The following is a 15,098-nucleotide window of genomic DNA, read 5'->3' on the forward strand; positions in this document are numbered from 1 at the left end:
CCCTGGCTCTGTGTGTTGTTGCTGACCCCTGGCTCTGTGTGTTGTGCTGCTGACCCCTGGCTCTGTGTGTTGTGCTGCTGACCCCTGGCTCTGTGTGTTGTGCTGCTGACCCCTGGCTCTGTGTGTTGTGCTGACCCCTGGCTCTGTGTGTTGTGCTGCTGACCCCTGGCTCTGTGTGTTGTGCTGCTGACCCCTGGCTCTGTGTGTTGTGCTGCTGACCCCTGGCTCTGTGTGTTGTGCTGACCCCTGGCTCTGTGTGTTGTTGCTGACCCCTGGCTCTGTGTGTTGTGCTCTGTTGTGCTGACCCCTGGCTCTGTGTGTTGTTGCTGACCCCTGGCTCTGTGTGTTGTGCTGACCCCTGGTTTTGTGTGTTAGTGCTGTGTTGTGCTGACCCCTGGCTCTGTGTGTTGTGCTGTTTTGTGCTGACCCCTGGCTCTGTGTGTTGTGCTGTTTTGTGCTGACCCCTGGCTCTGTGTGTTGTTCTGACCCCTGGTGGCTCTGTGTGTTAGTGCTGTGTTGTGCTGACCCCTGGCTCTGTGTGTTGTGCTGACCCCTGGTGGCTCTGTGTGTTAGTGCTGTGTTGTGCTGACCCCTGGCTCTGTGTGTTGACAGAGGATGGCTGGCAGTTCAGGCCTCCTCCCCGAGGAGTCACCAGCAGTGAGGAGTACACCCTGTGTAAAAGGTAACCAATCTGCCCTGCAGTTTTGCATACAGGCCTGACTGATACTCATGCTATTTATCTCTTGATTTATCGTGTTTGTGATGAAACTTAATGACTTAACTTAACTTGCATCCACCGGTGATTGTGTGAAAATGAAAGATAGACATTTCCTTGTAAAGCATCTCTCAAATATGGCTTTCAGGGAGTATTTGTGATTTGTTGTGAAGTTTATTAACAAAAAAATGGTAGTCGATTTCCTTAAATCATTATCATCTTTCTCTAGACCCTTTTGCTTTTCTATGGTGATTTAGCTGGGCCTTATTTCCCACTGCAGCACCACTCGTACAGTCTATGTAAAACAATGAGATTATTATTAGGAGACTCAAGACAGTCTCTCTCTTCCACAACCTTCAACTGCTCCAGAGACAGAGACAGTCTGTCAGGGTTGCAGCACTGTGTGATTCTCACTCTCTGCGCAGCACTGTGTGATTCTCAGTATCTGTGCAGCACTGTGTGATTCTCACTCTCTGCGCAGCACCGTGTGATTCTCACTCTCCGCGCAGCACTGTGTGATTCTCCCTCTCCACGCAGCACTGTGTGAGTGCTGCTGAAGCCTGTGAGCTGTGTTCACCGTGCTGTTGCCTCTCACCTCTCAGGTACTTGGAGCAGGGCCTGTGCCGGTACGGGGCCCAGTGCACGTCGGCCCACTCGCAGGAGGAGCTGATGGAGTGGCAGAAGCGCTACGCCTCGCGCCTCATCCGCCTCAAGCAGCAGCAGGACAGCAAGCACTTCACCGAGAACTATATGGAGACCCTGATCGAGAAGTGGATGAACTCGCTCTCCCCGGAGAAAGTGGTGCGTGGCCCCTCAATAGACAGAGCAGAAATAGGGTTAGGGGTCGTTTCCCATCGGGGACACGAACCTTCACAAAAGCCCTCTTTGACACCCAGTGGGGACGGTACCCAAACACTACAGTAGCCTTTACACACTCACCAAGTACGGATGCTGGATTTTAGTGTCATTTAGTTTTCTAATTCAATAGTGTATTTGTTTCGGGGCGGCGCAGTGGGTAAGCGCTGTCGCCTCACTGCTAGAAGCTCCTGGGTTCGATTCCCACCTGGGACGCTATGAGCATTGAAGGAGTGCGTGCCCGTCCGCATGTCCTCGAGTGCCCACCGCCCGGGTGGGGTCATCAAAAGGGCCTTTCTGTGTGGAGTTTGCATGGTCTCCCCGTGCCCCCTGGGGGTTTGCTTCATATAGGAACCCCACACCAAAAACATGCAATATCCTGGTCGCTGAAGTGGTGCCTCCTCTGGTCGTTAGGGGCGCCTGTTCGGAGGGAGCGGAACTGGTTGGAATAGCGTGATCCTCCCACATGCTATGTCCTACAGGTGAAGCTTACCCTGTCAGGTGAAAAGAAGCGGCTGGCTAACTGCCCATGTCTCGGAGGGAGCATGGAGCCAGTTTCGGCTCTCCCCAGATCAGCAGAGGGTGGAGCAGCAACCAGGATAAATAAATTAAAATTAGCACTAATGGGGGATAAAACTGGGATAAAAAAATCTGGGGAAAAATATTAAAAAACAAAAAGTGTATTTGTTTGTGTTGTTATTTTTCCTCCTCCTCCTTTTGAGGTTAGATGTTTTCTGAAGTACCATTGTTCTGTTTTTTTATCTCACCATGCTCCTGTTCTATGTACAAGCTGGACCATCTCAAACTGTTTATAATATCAAAGCAGTCTGTTTGGTAACTTAAAACTGTAGGTAGCTCTGTTGACCAAACACTTTGGCAACAAGATGGGGAAATCATGTCAAACCTTAATAATGTCATTGAATGACATGCATTAATAACCCTTGTGCTTGGGCCATGTCTTGCGAAAGACTTGATTGAGTGTCTTTGTCAGACGTGTTTTGAGTTTTGCTGAAGTACGTGTGCTTTCTCTTCTAGCTGAGTGACTACTTGGATGGAGTGAACGTTGATATCAGCTCGGGCCTCTCCGTTACCGTCACCACCAAGAAGTCCTCCCACTCCTGGACCTTCTCCCTGTTCTGCAAGGTAGGACGAGGACAAGCACCGACACATCCAAGCTGTTCTTTGTCCGACCGGTTCCTTTGTCAATACCACACAGCTGTACAGTGCTCACCTTCATATTATCAGGGCTCCCACGGTCATGGAAAAGTCTGGAGTTTCATCTGTATATATATATATATACTATATATATATACTGTATATATCTATATACATACATATGTACATACACACACACATACACTCAGATTACATGTGAAATTCTATAATGGATCCAAGAAAAGTCATGGAAAAGTTGTGAATCCATGAAAATGTGTAGGAACCCTGTATTATTTGTCTCCTGATATAGAGAGCCGCAGGGATGACGTATTTTTGTAGTCGGAACGCGGAAGTCCCGGACTTCCTGGTTCTTCACTCTTTCTGCCTATGGGATTTTTGAATGGGTTCTTGCCGCGATGCTTCAAGTAAGGTCTCTGGGCAATGCAAGCTTAAAGTCGAATTGAACCCATTCTAACTGTCTCATTTAGCTGTTTGCTAGCTAGCCGCCCTTTTAACGGCATGTAAAAGCTTAAAAACTCATAAAAGTGGTCCTCATGTGTGAAGATTATCCTGCTGAACACTGGTTCGCGTTTGAATAAGCTTGACCTTCAGACCTTATTTGAAGCATCGTGCCAAAAACCCATTCAAAAATCCCATAGGCGAAAACAGTGAAAAACCGGGAGTGTTAGCATCAATGTTTTCCGGACTCGTTCCTGCGTCTCTCTATGTGATTGAACCCTGTATTATTTGCCTCCTGATATGTGATTGAACCCTGTATTATTTGCCTCCTGATATGTGATTGTCCTGATTCTCCATAACTAAGCCTGCTAGGAAGCTTTACCGCATCGCCCTGCTGTACGACGCCCACCGGCCGCACTTCTTCATCACGGGCGTGTCAGCCGCCGAGCGCGGAGCGGCCCTCCCCAGCGGCTGCCAGGAGTGGACACCCGGAGAGGAGGCTGCAGGTGTGTGGCACGTCCTCATTTCACCACCAGGGACAGTGTTGGGAGGGTTACCTTTTAAAATGTAGTCCACTACAGATTACTGAATACATTACTGAATACACTGTCCCTGGTGGGGACGGCTTTAGCTCAGGAGGTAGAGCGGGTCGGCCAATGACGCAAGGGTTGGCGGTTCGATCCCCGCTCCCTCCCAGCTGCTGTCGTTGTGTCCTTGGGCAAGACACTTAACCCCAAATTGCTCCCGATGGTGTGTAGGCACCCTGCGTGGCAGCCTGCCGCCATTGGTGTATGAATGGGTGAATGTAGACTATCTACTCATTGTAAAGCGCTTTGGATAAAAGCGCTATATAAATGCAGACCATTTACCATTTACCATGCCTAAAATGTAACTTGTAACATATTCCATTAGATTGCTCAAAATAAGTAATGTATTCTAAATACTTCACTGGGGGGGGGGGGGGGGACTTAAGGCCTGGCAAGGTATTGAATACATTTTAAATCTTCAGTTCATTTGCGTTTTCATTTAATTTCAGTTGCCGAAACAGTACTTCATTTTAACCGGGAGGTTAAAAAACATCTTGTATCTTAAACTTACACGGATCCTGTGCTTTTTTCTCATGTGAATTAATTTTACAATTCCAGTTCTGGCTTCTGCTTTCTTGACGTGATGTTGAACGTGTGTTAATTATCTCTCTTACGTGATGTTGATCGTGTGTTGATTCTCTAGTAAATAAACGTTGTTTGTCCCGACAGTGGTGGTGGACAACGGCCTGGACCACTGCGTGTACAAGGTAGCGGTGGGCTTCAGCACAGAGATCTTCGGCACCTTCCGACAGACAATTGTGTTTGACTTCGGCTCGGAGCCGGTGCTGATGCAGCGGATCATGGTGGACGCCGCCTCAATTGAAGGTACGCTGGAATCAGGGAATCTGCCTTGAGAGGGCTTAGTGTGGATGATGTGTTCATGTGTTCAGCCATTTCTAAACAGGAAGTCTGGACCATGGCCGGTATATCAGGGCAGGTTATTTACCGGTTTTACCCTTCTAGACACGAGTGATCGTCATTTCTCTACATAAGGAAAAGGGCGGGCGGGCGGGCGGGCGGGCAGGCAGGCAGGCAGGCAGGCAGGCAGGCAGGCATGCAGGCATGCAGACACGCAGACACGCAGACAGACAGACACACAGACACACAGACAGACAGACAGGAAAAGAAACCATTCAAGCCGTTTGCAGCACTTGAGGAGTTTGCTCGTTTAATTCATTGATATGCACGATTGCGCGAAAGATTAATTAATACGTGAACGTTAATAGCGGGCACTTACCACCCAATAGCCTCATGCAGTACTGTAGTAGGCTATCATCTCCTTGTTGCATTTTCGCATTTATAGCAGATTCTGTGTAGCAGGATGCTCATTCCATGTGTCACAAAAGTAGTTATGTGTTGAATTCAGCGATCTCCCCTAACCCTTTCCTTTGTCCCCCCCCCCCAGACCTGGAGCACCTGATGGTGGCCAGGCAGCAGCTCCTGATAACTGCTAAGCGCTGGGACTCCTCCTGCAAGACCATCGTGGAGTTCTGCCCCAACGAGACCATAGCAGAGCTGGAGCGCAGCATCCTCGCCCGCTACCAGATCCCCCTGTCGGCCGACCAGCTCTTCACCCAGTCGGTCCTGGACAAGACCCTGACCAAAGATAACTACCAGGCCCGCCTCCACGACCTGCTCTACATAGAGGAGATCGCACAGTACAAGGAAGTCAGCAAGTGAGTACAGATGGACATGAGATTCAGAGGCACTTTGCATTATTTGATATGATGAAAATATACAAAGAGACCCGATGAGACGGATTCATTTTCAGTTCTTATTTCAGACACATAAAATATGTGTTTGTAGAAACAGATTTGACACCTCAACACCAGCATGAGACAGTTGCACGACCAGTTGCATATTGAAGGGAGGCAGGAAACTGGAAAGGCAGTTGAGAATTGCAACAGTCCGTCTTGAGCTTCGATTTAACCGCCATGGAAATGGCTGCATATAATATGGCGCACGCAAACCGTCACATCCCAATATACAGTCACAAGTCACAAGTGGTGTGAACATTTTGTGATGTGAGACTTTAATCCACCACAAGGTGTCAGACTCGATCTTCCACAGTCAATCTGCTGTGTGTGTTTGTGTGCGTTTGCATCGTAGCTCACACTGCCTGCCGACCTGGAAAATAGTCATGTATTTATGTAGAATGGCAGCTGATTTGCTGTTGGTTAAAATAAAGAAAGAATATGATTCGGTATCGGCTGCTGTTCCTCAGTTTGAGCTATTAACTCATTCACTGCCAATATCTGACTGGCATTTTTGGCACAGGCCAAGTATTTCCATAATGTTTGGTCATCTTTCAAGACCCACAGTAAATTCTGTACTAGGACTACAGTGATGTAGTGACTTATAACCCTTTTTATACACCCCATGTTCACCAAAAAAGCCTGTCTGGGAAGAGAAAAGGGAGAAAAAAGCATTTTTGTAAAAGGGCACAATCTCAGGCATAACTCACTCTCAATTATTTTATTTTGAACTGTATTGACATCAGACATGTAAATATTATTCGTTAGGACACAAATGACAAAAAAAATATATATATACCGTAAATTCCGGACTATAAGCCGCGGCTTTTTTCCCGTTTTTTGGCCCCTGCGGCTTATATAACGGTGCGGCTTATCTATGGATTTTTTCAGAAAAAAAATTTCAAATACAAATAAAATCTCTCTTTTTTAGCACTCTTTCTACCTATAAATCCACTTCTGTTTTAATTTCCTCTGTTGCCCTCTTTTCACCACACCGCGGACACTGTGTGCACTGTCGAAATAAACAAAGGTGTTGTGTTATGTTGTTTTGTTGAAATGTTACGGTAATACGGTAAATGGGAGCTTCCTCAAACAGCCAACAATCCCCTCTGTGCGTGAACCCTTACATATGGTAATTACGGTAAGCAAAGTTCATCAGCCCGGAATCACAACAAGACGAGCAGTCTCTCTCTCACTTACCATGGGGAAGGTACGCAGAAATTCACACGAAGCAGCTTTCAAGCTGAAAGCAGTCGAACTCGCACTAAAAGAGGGAAACAGAGCAGCCGCGCGTAACCTGGGCATCGATGAGTCAATGGTGAGGCGTTGGACGGTGCAGCAGGAGGAACTGTCTCAGTGTAAGAAGACAAAAAAGTCCTTCAGAGGCCACAAAAGCAGATGGCCGGAACTTGAAGATTCCCTTGAGGACTGGGTGTTGACCCAGAGAGCAGACGGCCGAGGCGTTTCCACGGTGCAGATCCGACAGAAGGCCAAAACAGTCGCCACCGAGATGAAAATTGAACATTTCAGAGGTGGGCCATCTTGGTGCTTTCGATTCATGAGACGAAAGGGACTGTCCGTCCGGGGGAGAACTACTGAACAACTCCCTCCCGACTACCAGGAGAAAATCACAAACTTCGGCGAATTCACACAAAGGAAGATCACGGAATATTATAGGAGTGTGAAAACATCCACAATCACCAACGGGTTCCAAAACGCTGGACTGCTGCGGGATGAAGAGAATGACGCCGCCACAGCTGGCGCTGAGGGCCGTCAGAGGCTTCAGAGGCTGTTCGATGCCGACAGTGATGAAGAGGAGTTCGTTGGTTTTGAGTGACAATGAAGGAGAGAGGAGAGTGGTTGACGAAGCCACCCTGAACCTGTTCGTTTCCGACACTGAAGATGAGGACTTTGGTGGTTTCAGTACGCAGGAAGAAGAGGAAGACGAGGATTAGTGACTTGACTTCTCTGGTTACAGGTTTGCTGCACATATAGCCTATTGTTGTGTGATTTTGTCTGGGGATTAGTGACCTGACTTTTGTTTTGTTTTGTTGAAATGTTAATAAATGGGAGCTTCCCCAAACAGCGATCTCTTTCCCGACATTCCTCTCTGTGCACGAACCCTTTCATATGGTAATTAAACATCAAAACACCCGCGGCTTATAGACCGGTGCGGCTTATAGAAGAAAAAAATAGTCAATTTTGGTCCCGCGGCTTATAGACCGGTGCGTCTTATAGTCCGGAATTTACGGTATATATATATATACACACATGAAGTGCTTTTTTTTTACATTCAACAATACAGTTTACTCGGTGTGAGTGTGCAGACAGACAGACAGACAGACAGACACACCAACAGACAGACAGACAGACAGACAGACAGACAGACAGACAGACACACACACACACACACACACACACACACACACACACACACACGATCCCCCTTTTAGATTTCTAACCCAACATAGGATAAGCAATAACCACGCCCTGTGGCGCTGGGATTGGCCAGGAGCAACACTGGAGGGCACGCAGCCCAGCGATTTCATGAACCAACTGAAGAGCTCTTGAGAAGGACAGCGGGCTGCTGCCTAGCTGTTCCTGTGTTTATTTTTGATTTGTTCTGGTCCTCGTCCTCGTCCCTGTCATATCAACTCTGCTATTTGATCGTTCCCGTTTTCCCCTCGGCTATTCAACACGTCCTCACCGCCCTCGCAAACTGATCGATCATTTCCTCATTCCTCCGATGATCAAACACATCTCTTGATTACTTTCTCCCGTTTTCTCATGGCTGGCACAGAGGAAGGCGACTCCAGCTCGTGCAGCGCGCCGAGGGCGTATCAATGTAGTTTCTCCTGTCTGCACAAGGAAGCGTTACCCGTTTTGCTGCTTTTCCTCTCGCTCAATTTCAAAACAACAGCTGCGGTATGTGTTTGATCGCGTGCTGTCGGCTACCCTTTGAAGGCAGGGACCTGTGTCTGTGTGACAGGCTGGGCAAGTGTTTGCTGCAGGCGCTGCACCAATAAAAACAAAAACACGTCAAACACGTCCTTGGCGGGGAAGGCCATTGCTGATAACACGTCAAAGACGTCTTTGGCGGTGAATGAGTTAACAGAGATTGGGATGCTGATTATCAATGTGATCTAACCAGTAAATTCAGCAAAGGGCGTGGGACAGGGTAGGAAATTAACTTTTTTAAACCAGGGTTATTTTTTCCCCGTGTGAAACATATTTCGGGGGCATTTTGGATCATTTCCGGGGCAATTTTATTAAATGGAATTGGAAATACCTTGCGCTGTCTGTCACAGGTAAATAAATAGTAGGAGGAGAGGGCAGGGGTTGTGCAGTCACGCTTTGCAAATACAGAATAAAGTTAAAATACAGAAAGTATTAAACTCTTTATTTTATGGGGGCATTTAAAAGCCCCCGTCACCCCAGTTCCAAGGGCAATTATCGATTTTTTTAGGGGCATTTTGCCCCAAGCTCCAGCTAATTTCCTACCCTGGTGTGGGACAAACCATTCTCCCCCCCCCCCCCAACTCAACAACGCCTCTGATCTCTTCTCCTCTTCTCCTGTCCCGTCACTTTCATTGTCAGTTGACTTGGTGAGGAAAGGCACATGTGCCTGACTGTCATCTGCAGCCTAACACACCCGTGCAGGCGTTGCATGGCTGACTCTTTCAGCAGGACACTTCCAGTCAAATGTGGATTCCTGTGGTTCTGCAGATGGCATACAGTCATTAAAAGACTACAATCAAAAGCACTGAGATGCAACTTACAACTAGCAACAATTAAACTATCAAAATAACTTTGTGGATATTCATATTTCCGCGTTACAGTGCCCCAGCTTCATATGCTGCTGTACACTCTCTTCCCAGCTTCATATGCTGCTTTACATTGCTGCTTTACATTGCTGCTTTACATTGCTGCTTTACATTGCTGCTTTACATTGCTGCTTTACATTGCTGCTTTACATTGCTTGTTCACTCAGTGTCTTACTCTCTTTCAACTCTACTTTCCGCCCTGCGAGAATATGGGCAGAAAGCTGATGCAAAAACATGACAGTCATTTTTCAGGGGGGTCGAGGGGAACGTGCAACACTGCTGGTTTGAGAATAGATATTGAAATGTATAAATGTTTTATTATACTTCTTTTTGCATATGTCAGTCAGCCATTAGCCATCAGAGTTGCTTCCACTTTCATCATTTAAAATCTGGCAGAGACCAGAGAGGCGTTTGGGAACGATTTGGAACTGCAGCGAAATTCCTTCCCTTTGTGTGCCAGTGATTGTTTTTCTCTGACAGACGTGTACTTTAAAAATAATTGACCCAATTTCAGGCAACAATGTTTTCTTGAGCCAACCTTACATTTTGAGGTGTGAGACTTTTAAAACATGATTGAAAATAAGCAACTTTGCTGGGATTATTTCAGAACCCTTTGTAACTATCTGTGTTCCACCTTTGTCTCCAAACCTTGCTAATATGTAGCTTTCCTCTTTGTCTACTCATTAGAGTATTGATTGAATATAGTTTGCAGCCAGGACTGCAACTACTAAAATCCAAATAAATAACCTGTCACGCAATCACCAACTTTAACCTTAAGAAAATATAACCAAATGTCCATGTGTGTCTCCCAGGTTTAACATCAAAGTGAACCTTCAGCTTGTCACCAGCTTTATGCTGACTGGCATCTCCGGTGGAGCCAAGTACGCCCAGAACGGACAGCTCTTCGCCCGCTTCAAGCTCACAGAGACACTGTCCGAGGTACGTGGCTTTGCTGGAGTGCCCACCGTAGTCTAGTGTTCAGGGTTCCCACGCTCATGGAAAACCTGGGCAAATCATGGAATTTCAAAATCTCTTTTTCCAGGCCTGGAAAATTTATGGAATTAATAAAATCCATTAAAGTTTTGGAAAAGTCACGGAATTTTGTTGTGTGTAATATAATTAATTGTTAGAGTGATCCTCCATGGATATCCTTCCATGTAATGTAACATCACGGCAGATTTATATTCTGTAGCTGATATGGTAAAATATATGTTATTGGATTTTAGTGCTTCTTGTATTTAATGATCATATTTCTATGAAAAATTCATGTTTTATTTCAATAGCTTCCATCTAATGTGATGCAGTGACTCTAAAGCACGAAAATCCAATATAAAGAGGTGTGTCCTATTTGTCCAGTGTAGTTATCATTTCTGGTCTTTATTCATAGTCACCACCTCACATTACATGGACATTCTATTTTGGAGCCTTGAAAAGTCACGGAAAAGTTTTGAAATTGTCTCCATGAAAACATGTGGGGACCCTGAGTGTTGAACACCTTTTTTTGCGTGGAACCAGCGGCATCACTCCATGCTGTGTTTGTCCCCAGGACACGCTGGCGGGCCGGCTGGTGATGACCAAGGTGAACTCTGTGCTGCTGCTGCCGCTGGGCCGCGAGTGGATGAACAGCCAGCCGCCGCCCGGGGTCAAAGAGCGCGTCTACGAGGCGGTGATCGAGGAGAAGACCAAGGAGTACATCTTCCTGAGGATCTGCAAGGACTGCTGCGACGAGCTGGGCCTGCTGCCCGACAGGGAACTCCAGGTACCAGCTGCACCAAGGCGGGACACGAGGAAACACTGTACTGTCTGGTTTGGTTTGGCATGAGTTGGTCTCTTTTTGAATGGGTGTTTAGGTTCCCAGCCTCTGATGCTGTAGCCTGGGAACTGCCTGCTTTCCAGCCTCTGATGCTGTAGCCGGGGAACTTGAAATGAAAGGTTGACCTATCGATTAGCACTTGAACAAAAGGTTATATGCCAGCAGAAAGGCCATCTCCCCGGGGAGAGGTGTGTGTGTTTTGATTGCGCTCCGTCAGAGCATGTGAGCGGAGCGTGGAGCGGAGCGGGGGGATTTTGGCTTGAGCGGTGAGCGAGGAGGACCAGAGCGCTACCGGAGCGGCACCGATCACCCGCTCAGACCCGCTCCATTTTTGATGACAACATGTTGGAACCAGAATGCATCGCTGCGTGGTCATGTGCACGCACCACTAGTTTCTTGCCAGCTGCTGCGAGACGAGAAGGAAGAGTCTCATGGACCCTGACTGAAGACAGACAGAATGTTTGTTTATTCATGTAATAAAAACATGTTCAATAATAGCCTGAGACTCCTCGGGCTATTATTGAACATGTAATAAGCGGTATACTTATTCCTTTTCTGCCTCGCGCTCCTGCATCTCCGCAGCGGGGCTGCTGCGTGCGTGATTATGCAGCGTACTGAGAGCCACGCTGAGTGATGCCGCTCTGATTGAAGTTGAATTTTGTTACACAAGCACACCGTTTCTCTATCAGCTTTTTTCCATTAGTTTCTATTAATCTATATACATTGAATCCGACCAATTTAGTCTGATAATTCATGAGAGAATTGTGAGTATCTATTTTTTTCTGCGACCATTCGTCATTTTCCCCTTGGCGCACAAGCCGCATATAAAGACACAACGAACGTGCAGCCGACTCTGCTGAGCTCATGTTATTTGTAGTGAGCAATACCCATTGCCCAGGCGTTTAAACGCAAATTAAAACGCCTTGGCCTTTTTATCTTTTTTATTCTTTTGAGCGGAGCGGAGCGGTGAGTGGGAGCGGGTGAAATCTGTATGGAGCGGGGGAGCTCCGTAGCGGAGCTGGTATAAAGCAGCATGTAGATTGACTAACCGACCTGATTGGTTGTCTGTGTGGCAGGTGGAGCTGCAGTTCCAGCTGAACAGACAGCCGCTGTGTGAGATGCACTACGCTCTGGACCGCATCAAAGACACCAACATCCTGTTCCCCGACGCCAGCCTCGTACCCACCATCCCCTGGAGCCCCAACAGGTACACACACACACACACACACACACACACACACACACACACACACACACACACGCACGCACACACACACACACACACGCACACACACACACACACACGCACGCACACACACACACACACACACACACACGCACACACACCTCACCCTCATGCCAGCTGAAACACAGGTGAATCTTGTCCATTTAACACGTAGGGATGGACCATGATTTTCAAATAGTCTTTAAATTGTAAAAAAAATCGAATAGTTTATGCAACTATTCTCTTCTCTTAAAAAGTATATTTTCTGTTGTGTGTGGGTTTTTTTTTTTTTACTGGCAGAGGTTATCAATTTTATATTTGTCTTGCTCTTGTCTGTACCCGTAAATTTCGGACTATAAGCCGCGGCTTTTTCCCCGTTTTTTGGCCCTGCGGCTTATATAACGGTGCGGCTTATCTATGGATTTTTTCAAAAAAAAAAAAACTCTCTTTTTTAGCACTCTTTCTAACTATAAATCCACTTCTGTTTTAATTTCCTCTCTTGCCCTCTTTTCACCACACCACGGACACTGTGTGCACTGTAAAAAAAAACACAGGTGGTGTTGTGTTATGTTGTTTTGTTGAAATGTTAATAAATGGGAGCTTCCTCAAACAGCCATCTCTTTCCCGACAATCCCCTCTGTGCATGAACCCTTACATATGGTAATTAAACATTAAAACACAATTAAAAAAAAAAAAAAAAAAATTAAAACACCTGCGGCTTATAGTCCGGTGCGGCTTATTATGTAACAAACAGGCAATTTTGCTGCTGCGGCTTATAGTGCGGAATTTACGGTACTTGTTGGGGGAAAATTAAGTATAATTGGCCAGTTAATGTTTCACATGATCCCATCCACCCATCCCTGGTATGAAAACACACGCGCGTATACACACACGCACGCACACACACACACACACACACACACACACTGACAGATATCTGAGACAAACGTGCGTTGACACCAGTGGGCAAGCTCCCCCCCTTTCCCAGGAAGATGCGGAAGTCTTTGTTTAAGCTGTAATTCCTCGAATGGCCACTTGGCCTCAGGGGCAGTAGGCAGGTCTCCCCATGTTAAAATGCCAGACTTTGTAACATGATTAAACATCTTTCCGTTTAGGGGCGAAACATGCTTTTGGTCTATATAGCTAATTTCACCTTTTCATAACAACTGTAGGGGTGTCATTTATTATATAACTCGCCCGTTTGGAGTAAAATAGATGATAGAAAAGGGGGTGATTGACAGATGGCCTGTCCAGTGATCGCGCAGCTTGCCGATCACGGACCAATAGCAGGCGGAGTAGCGGCTCTGGCAAACTCCCATCTCACGTGAGGTGCGGAAGGACTCAACCCATTCCCTCCCCACTCTGCTGACGAAAAATCAAGATGGTGACGGCCGACATTTGAACTCCGCCAGGGAGAGGAAATGTAACGGGATATCTACGTCCATATTTATGTCTATGGTTGACACACAGTTCAGCGTGCCGAGGTGCCTAACAAGATTATGACTGAAGTTACTTTTACAGGCAAACTTTGTTTAGTTCTCGGTGTGTGGATTTACTACGAAAATTACGTTTCACGTAACTATGGATTATTGTTTCTTGAGTACACGAGTCACCCCATGTAAATGTGAGTGTTTGTGTTGCTGTTAGAATGTGTGTTTTTGGTGACTTGAACAGCTGTACCATTTCCTCCAATTCACTGGCGATACTAACTAACTGGATGGCTGTAGTTCTCTGTATACTGCGCGGAGAGTGGTGATAAAGCCATTGTGCATCTTGTTTATATATGGGCAAATAGGCGAATCTCCCAACAAGTTGGCCTGTCCCTTTTAAGAAAAAGAAAAAACTAAAATGATCTCCTTCCAGCTTCTTAAATGTGAATATTTTCTGGTGTCTTCAGTCTTCTATGACAGTAAACTGATTGTCTTTGGGTTGTGGACTGTTGATCAGGACATCTTTCCACTATTTTGTGACATTTTATCGAAGAAACCACTAAATAATCAACAGATTAATGGAGAAGGAAAATAATGCGTAGTTGCAGTCCTAGTTCAAAGTTGACCCTCCTCTCCCCCCCCCCCCCCCCCCCCCAGGCAATGGGACGAGCAGCTGGACCCGCGTCTGAACGCCAAGCAGAAGGAGGCCATCCTGGCCATCACCACGCCCCTCACCCTCTCCCTGCCTCCCGTGCTGCTCATCGGCCCCTACGGCACCGGCAAGACCTTCACCCTGGCCCAGGCCGTCAAGCACATCCTGCGCCAGGACCACAGCAGGTGTGTGTGTGTGTGTGTGTGTGTGTGTGTGTCCACAGTATGCGTGCATGAGTATGTTGTTAAGCCTCCGCCAGTGACAGCCACGGCCGGAGGCATTATGTTTTCGGGTTGTCCGCTCCATTCTCGTGAATGCGAGATCTCAGGATTGCCTTGAGGGAATTTCTTCAAATTTGGCACAAGTCGCCGCAACAGGCGCCCCCCCACCGGCCAGAGGAGGCGCTAGTGCAGCGACCAGGACACATACCCTTAATCCGGCTTCCCACCCGCAAACACAGCCAATCATGCCTGTATGGACGCTCAACCAAGCCGCAGGCAAGACGGGGGCGCGGACCTGCAACCCTCGTGTTGGTAGGCAGGGAATCTACCGCTGCACTACCCGGATGCCCAAAATCTTCACTTCAAACTTCACTACATATATTTGATGAGGCTGGACATGGGTGTCAA

At 47.0% G+C, this 15,098-nt stretch overlaps 1 protein-coding gene across 1 annotated transcript in view; it reads left to right on the forward strand.

Moving 5' to 3' along the window:
• helz (helicase with zinc finger) overlaps positions 1–15,098 on the forward strand; it is an 82,530-nt gene that overhangs the window by 21,237 nt on the left and 46,195 nt on the right. The window contains exons 7-16 of the mRNA XM_083655657.1: positions 613–682; positions 1,318–1,516; positions 2,606–2,713; positions 3,549–3,690; positions 4,441–4,596; positions 5,177–5,447; positions 10,162–10,288; positions 10,896–11,108; positions 12,239–12,369; positions 14,475–14,654. Of these exons, the coding sequence (XP_083511783.1) occupies positions 613–682; positions 1,318–1,516; positions 2,606–2,713; positions 3,549–3,690; positions 4,441–4,596; positions 5,177–5,447; positions 10,162–10,288; positions 10,896–11,108; positions 12,239–12,369; positions 14,475–14,654 (1,597 nt within the window). The remainder of the gene's footprint in view (positions 1–612; positions 683–1,317; positions 1,517–2,605; positions 2,714–3,548; positions 3,691–4,440; positions 4,597–5,176; positions 5,448–10,161; positions 10,289–10,895; positions 11,109–12,238; positions 12,370–14,474; positions 14,655–15,098) is intronic.

The sequence above is a fragment of the Poromitra crassiceps genome (genome assembly GCF_964638095.1).
Source record: "Poromitra crassiceps genome assembly, chromosome: 19".
Lineage (NCBI taxonomy): Eukaryota > Metazoa > Chordata > Actinopteri > Beryciformes > Melamphaidae > Poromitra > Poromitra crassiceps.